General features: G+C 43.1%; 1 protein-coding gene across 19 annotated transcripts in view; it reads left to right on the top strand.

The window, feature by feature from the left end:
* The first annotated feature begins 2,797 nt into the window (after nt 1-2,797).
* The window catches only part of PARD3 (par-3 family cell polarity regulator), a 445,202-nt gene continuing 440,935 nt past the window's right edge, over nt 2,798-7,064 (top strand). For all 19 annotated transcript variants that reach the window (XR_005627160.1, XM_039705901.1, XM_039705907.1 and 16 more), the window contains exon 1: nt 2,798-3,001. Coding sequence is in view for 18 of the 19 variants with exons in the window: in XM_039705901.1 (XP_039561835.1) it covers nt 2,882-3,001 (120 nt within the window). In the remaining variant the exon portion in view is untranslated. The remainder of the gene's footprint in view (nt 3,002-7,064) is intronic.

Genomic DNA, 7,064 nt, shown 5'->3' with positions numbered 1-7,064 from the left:
AAGACTACTAAACCTGAACACATCCAGAATTATTCCATAAAAATTCTCTGATGTAGAGTATAAAAGCAGGATAAACTGTGAGATAACTCTGGAAATCAGCATCATTCCACTGTCTGAGTATTTTAACATTCACATAAAAAAGGCTTTTGATAATCTGCATTTAATTTCAAGATTCTCACTCCTTGCATGTCTGCAATGTCTATGCAGGGGTTTTCAACTGCTTGGCTGTTTTGAACAAAACTTGACTAGTGATCATTAGTAGCTGCAAGCTCTGATTCCCTCCATCCCATGCTCCACCAGCTACTTCTTCCTGAGAGACAGATGATGTCTTCATGGAAATCCTCCAGCAATGTACCATTAATAAATGAATTGACAGGCTCTGTGCTATGCTAGCTCAGGAAAGTTCAACATCCAGAACTGTCTCTGTGCCACCCACACTGCACTGTGGATAGTAGTTGTAATTTTTGTAAATCAGCAACTCTTGCCAATTCTTCTCCTGATTAGTATAATCCTTTTCTCATAATCTCTTATAATAATGTTTTATACTTCATTTATCTTACATAATTAGACCTCATACAATCGCACAGCCTTGTTACATTTGTTTATTAGAGTTCATTCTTGCTTTTAAGGAAGAACAAAACAAACACCATATGTGGTAAATTTTATTAAAAATGTTTTCAGGATTATGTATGTATAACTTGTGTGTGTATCTAGTGGGGAAGAAACTCAAATCTTGGAAGTTCTCATTCCTGTTAGGTCTATCATTATTCATGTGCAAGTCTTTAAGTTTTAGCCTTAATCAGTTCCCAGGATAGACTTGTTTTCTTGTACTTCATTACCAAATTTTCTTGTTTCACACATTTAATGGAAAAAACTATCAATATTTCTTTCTAAACTGTTGGAGTTTTTTTTCCAGAAGAGTGCTAGAACAGCTGGGAAAACTGCCAAGAGACTTGTTAAAGACAGTAGGAGCGGGAATTAAATCACAGAAAAACATGAAAAACCTGTAGCTGTGTCTGAACATTGAAATAGTTACTGTTTTGACCAGCAACAGTATTAAGCTTTATAAATATCAAGTTTTAGAGCAGTGTGGTAAAGCTTCTAATATGCAACATTATGTTTTAGCAGATAAATGCAAATGACAACTGAAGTATAATGTGTAACATTACAAAGTCTCTGACATTGTAAAATTCTTGTTAAAAACAACCTGGGAAGAGGCTCTATTGACTTCACATTTTCACAGTCCTTTCTGCAAGTTTCTTGGGTGATGTACATTAAAGCAAGGATTTATAGCTCTTTCATCCTTTCCCAGCAGCTCTTATGATCACCTAGAAAGTACAAAAGCAGCAGGTTAGAGGACATTTTCATCTTTTCTCAATAATAAACTCGATGAGCTATGGCCATAAAACTGCAGAGTGTACTCAGTTACTGTCTCAGTCATGAGCTGTAAACTGTTTACACCAGTTTTATTTTATTTCTGCCTTTCTGAACTCCTACCTGCTGTCTTTATTCCACACAAGTGAACACTGGGGATATGACACAATATAACATGGCAGGTGTGCTTGTTTCCTGCTTTAAAAGACAGACTATTTCTCACATTAAATTCAGATATATTAGTCCAGATAACTCAGGTGGGTAACAGTAATAAAACTGGCATCTAAGCAAAAAATTATCTGTAGGTCAGGAAATGGATACTTTGATCTTGTGAGTGTTCCAAAGTTTTCCAAAACGGAAATTAATATAAAAGATTCTATGGATTTTAATGAAATTGGACAATATGCATAGAACCAAATTAATATAAACTGACTCCTCCATTTTCTGTACTGGAAACTCCTAACTGGAGTGCAAAGGGTTAGGGATGCCATTCTCACCCCTGACTTAACAGGGCAATAACTCTACCTTTGATGTTTTAAAAACATCATTAATTCTGCTCCTTACCTCTGTAGCTACTAAACCGCAGACAGCTTTGCCATTTGTACCAGGTTTGAAGTTCTTAAATTTACTAATACTATTGCTAAGGGAACAAGAGCAGACTGCCAGCTGGGACAGCTGCCGGGCAGGGAGCACCAGAGGACACGTGCTGAGTTGTCCGGTGTTGTAGAAGGATGTTGACATTATGTGCTGCAAAGCTTACTTGAATTTCACATCTCTCATGCTTTGTATAAGTTCAGGGGAAAAAAAAAAAAAGAAAAAAGGAAAAAGTTTTTTCACTGCTTTCCTGTCCTCCAAACTCTGCTTTCACTCTAGTTAAGTTGTTTTACTATTTCTACACAAAATATATATATAGTCAGGCCACACTGAATGACCAATGAACTGTACAATTCCATTGTCCTGAATGAAATCCGTGGAAGAAAGTGAGCGATATCTATAACCCCCTATGACTTCTGATGGCTTTGCGGAGAAGATTGCTCAGCGGTTCCATTGGTGCCGGTGTTACTGATGGTGCAGGAGGTTTTGCACACAGCGTAGGTCCTGTTGCATTAACAGACGCCCGAAAGACCATAAGGCCGCATGATTTCAGCCGTGAGCGGCGGCTGTGCCCCCGGGAGGGAGCGCAGACGGCCGCGGTGTCCTGCGCACCCTCTCTGCCGTGCCGCGCCTCGCTTTCCCCGCGTGCCTGAGGCAGGGCGGCAGCAGCGGTGCCCGTTCCAGAGTGCACCAGCCGGGGCCGAGGGACCAGGATTTCGCGGGGCTCCTTGTGCCGGTGCGACCCCGGCCCCGCATCCCCGGCACCCGGCGGGGCAGAGCGAGGCGGGGGCAGCCGCTCCGCCTCGGGCTCGGTCGGGGCACTCCGTGGCGGAGGGCGGAGGGGAGGAGGAGGAGGAGGAGGAGGAAGGCTGCGCGGGGCCGGAGGGACGCGGGAGCCCCCCGGCCGCACAGGATGAAAGTCACGGTGTGCTTCGGGAGGACGCGGGTGGTCGTGCCCTGCGGGGACGGGAACATGAAAGTTTTCAGCTTGATCCAGCAAGCGGTGACCCGGTACAAGAAGGCGATCGCCAAGGTGAGGGGCGCGGGGAGCGGCGCCCGCGATCAATATGGCGCTTCCCGGAGTGGGGAGGGAAGCGAGGGGGAAAGTCCGGGCTGCCCCGCCGGGGGGAGCGGCCGGAGCGGGGCCGGGGGCGGCCGGCGGCGGCGGCGGAGCCCNNNNGTGCCCCGGGGTGCGGGGGGCGCCGGGCCGGCCCGCGGCGGAGCCCGACAGCCGCCCGCGCCGGCCTCCCGCAGCCCCATGTTGAAATCCCTGGCCGTGCGTGTGCAGGCAGTTGCAGACTTGGCTTTCCCTCCATGGGCAACTTGTTGGGCTTTGAGCTTCTTCCCTTCCCTTCCTTTTTTTTTTTTTTTCTTAATTTTTTCTTTCCCTCTTTCCTCCCCTCCTCCCTTTCTCCCCCTTCCCCCTGTACTTTCTTGTTGCTGCAAAGTTCTTTTAATCAACTAGTTTTTTGGGCAGTATGACCATCGTTGGTTGGGACTTTCAGCAGTGCACTTCCCCTTTCCTCTGCCTTATTGATCCAAGAAGTTTTAGTGTGCTTCTCCCCCTTATCCCTTCTGAGACATTTTACACTTCTGATCCTGGAAGTTTTACTTTGGCAAATGCAGTGTGCCAGGTTGTCCTGAAACATGCAGTGGAAGGAATATTCTGAACGGTTCATTGATTGGTTTGAAGTGATTCCTGAGAAAATTTTTAAAATCAGTTATTTCATAGAGAATTCCAAATGCTGGAAGGAGAAAAGTGACAGAGTTTCCTATCACCTCCCCACCTGATTGCTGAAGAACATGGTTTTGAAGACAGCAAACATATTCTGATTCTGTCTGGAAAAAGAGCAAAATGGTTTTCTAGGATATGGCTGTGGCTGCATACCAGCTGTCATTTATATACAGCAGTTAATGCATATGGCATTCTGCTTGTATATAGGAGACTGGGGCTGAAAGTACCTCTCTGGTTAAGGTAAAGCAGTGAACAGTAAAGTGAGACTGTTTGTGGAACACTGAATGCTTCATTGGGCCGTTCAGATGAGAAGTGTTTGCAGCATTTGTTCATCAGTGTTACAGCATTAATAAAAGTAATTATTTTGCTGTGTTTTGTTCCAAAACTGGCTAGTGTAACTCCAGTGGCAATGGGCTGCATCCTGGCTTCTAAGTTGCATTAAGGGGTGGCAGTTGCATTCTGCAACATAATGTTAAACCTGGGAGGGATTGAAGTTGTAAGCACAGGGGAGAAACACGACAGTCACTAGGAAAAAGTTACATCATTGCAAATTTCATTTCAGAACAAAAATGGCCCACCTGTGGGAGCATGGGAGGGGAAAAAAAGTAACTCTGAATATGGCCATGAAGTTATTAAAGAGAGAATTTGCAGAGGGGCAGCCAGACTTTGACAGGTCCCTGGTATCAAAAGCTCTACATCCTGGGTTAAAATGACAAGGTGGTTTTATTTATTAGTATTTATATGGTGGTTATGCTAAATGCCACTGTATGGACTTGAGGTAGCTGCAATTATTGAAATTGTTTCTATTAGATGGAAGTTCTGTGGTTGAAAACAGTGGCAGTGTCCATGGTCTTTCTCTGAGTGTTTTATATGGTCACTGTCAAACCTTACTTCTAACTTAAATTTGCTGAAGATTTTCTGTGGTGATGTTTAGGTGGGAGGGAACCAGATCTTACAGTAAGTAAGTTTTGTAAGTAGGTGTATAGTGCTGTTTGCTGTGCTTGCAGTACAGTAACATAATTGTATGGTTTGGATGCTGGAATTCCACAGATGACTGTATTTTTGTAGCAGTTAGATGGTTCCTTTCTGTGCTAGTGTAGCAGATGAGCAAATCTTCAGTTCATAAGGAGACAAGAAAGGGGACAAAGTAATTTCTGGTTGAGAGGATCAAAGTTTATGTGCCCATATAAACTTAGTCTGGCAGCTGGTTTCAAGCTGACATTGAAATCTACTTCACCACCACTATGCTCGTATGGAAAGAAGCATATCTGGTGGAAGATAATTCAAAATATTTGAATGAAGTTTATGGTTTTCATACTTGCAGGAAAAGCAGCATTTCTCATCCCGCAAGAATGCGTGTGCCTACTATATGCAGCAGTTCTTTCAGGAGAGCTCCTTGAGAACTGAGCTGTCAGCCCTTCCCAGATTTCCCCCTGCTTTGTCACGGTTTCCCAGTTGTGATTAGCAGTAAGTGATCTGCACAGTACACTTACAATGTCCCTGTGCAGTCATAGTGAGGCAGCCCAAAACCATGCTTGCAGAGTGCCAGGAGTGAATAACTTCAGAATTTGACCTCAGTGTTCTGGCTTGGTATTATTTAGGTTGAAGAGACATGTCGAGAATGGAAAAAGTACTTATGGAGAACAATCCACATAATAGTACAGTTCTCCTCTCTGTAAAATTTTAGGAGTTCAAAACATACAGATAACACAACTGCAGATAACTGCAATTAGTTCTGGGTACTATGTCTTTGATCAGGATTCATAAGTCTCCAAAAATTTATTGTGGATTAACACTGCTGTCAATGCTGTCTTTGTGCGTGGAATTAGTTATTAATATGACAGTCTGTGTTAAAGGCTGGTCTATGTAGTGTGTATAAATTTTTCTGTTCTTTTGCTTTTATTCCAAGAGAAGCTTTGTGTCTGAAACATGATGCATTCTTTCTGCAGGTTGTGTTTGCGGGAAATGAGCAAGCAAATGATAAGAGATGTTTGAAATGTCCACCTTGTTCAGGGCAAGTGGAGTCAGCAAAATCGATCGTGTTAAATGAAACCCAGTTTTCATGGGGGCACGCTAATGGTGCACTTTTGTGTGGCTGGATGGAGTGATGCAGCCTCTGGCACAATCTCTGCCTGAGTCTTAAAGGAGCACAGCTTGGGCAGGGGACAGCTGGCCTGAGGAATGGTAGATGCCTTTTCCAGACCCTGCTGGTCAAGGGCTGTGCAGATTCGGAGTTGGTGTAGAAAACCAACTAGAAATTAATGTAATGAACTTGCAAGGAGGTAAGGGTGATTTGAGACGGGAGGTCAGGCACATCTGAATGGTTTAACATTGATGGCAAGAGATGATGGTCTGCACCAAAAGAGAGAAAGCAGAGGGGCAGTTGAGATGAAACATGCTTATCAAATGTTGAACCAGTGTTAAAAGGTGGAAAATTGTTATAAAAATGATGTCTCAAGCAACTATTGAAAGGAACTAATTGTGCATCTTGTAACTTTGGTTTGATCTAGATGTTGCCAGAGATGTTTCTGACTTTTTTTGTTGACTTTTGATGGTCAGCATAATCTCTCGTGCTTTGGTTTTTGTGGAGGATATTGTAAGCATTTTAACTTTTATCTTCTTCTTTTTGCAAATAAAAATAGGTATGCATAAGCAATGGGTAGATATAATTAAAAGAAAAATCATGTGATGTAAATGAGCATGGTAAGCGAGAATATGAAATAGGAAATTGTAGATTTGCTGGAGTTGTTCAGTGTCACGTTGAGTCCCTAGGGGGATTGTTGGGTCTCCATGATAGTTCAGGCTGATGCCCTGCATATCATGAGTTTGTAGTGGTGTTCCTAGATGTCATATATAACCTTCATTTTCCAGTTAAAATAAGTAAATTAACAGTTTTCCTGCTGAATAAAAATGATTTTAATAGAAGTCTTGAGACACCTTTTCTCTCTCCCATGCCAAATGCTGTAGGAGATGAAGTTTTGTGGGGGTTTTGATGTTGCATGGAACAATGCTTCAATTGTTAATTTGAAAATTGCATTGCACTAATATTTGTGAAAAGAAATTGTAATCTGCTCTTTGATAGTGTTAGAGGCTGTTGCTGATAAGAGACCAGAACTCCAGGAGAGTTGGCAGTGTAAGCAAGGTAACAGGTGTCAGATGACCATATTCTTGTGTAATTTGTTCTTTGGGGGCTTAGGCCACCCAAAGCTTAAAGCTCCATCTCTGGTAGGTCTGACATTCATCAGCAGGGAGTTGTGAGGGAGGAAGGTTGAAGCCTGAGTGATTGTGTCTGTGAAGCTTGCTTTTTTTCCTGTTTTTGATTTTATCTCCCCCAGTGCCAGCTAACGGGGACTATTTGCTT

The sequence above is a fragment of the Passer montanus genome, unplaced genomic scaffold (assembly GCF_014805655.1).
Source record: "Passer montanus isolate IOZ18808 unplaced genomic scaffold, ASM1480565v1 scaffold10, whole genome shotgun sequence".
NCBI lineage: Eukaryota > Metazoa > Chordata > Aves > Passeriformes > Passeridae > Passer > Passer montanus.
Note: the sequence above shows the minus strand (reverse complement) of the source record. Positions and strands in the feature narration are given on the sequence as shown.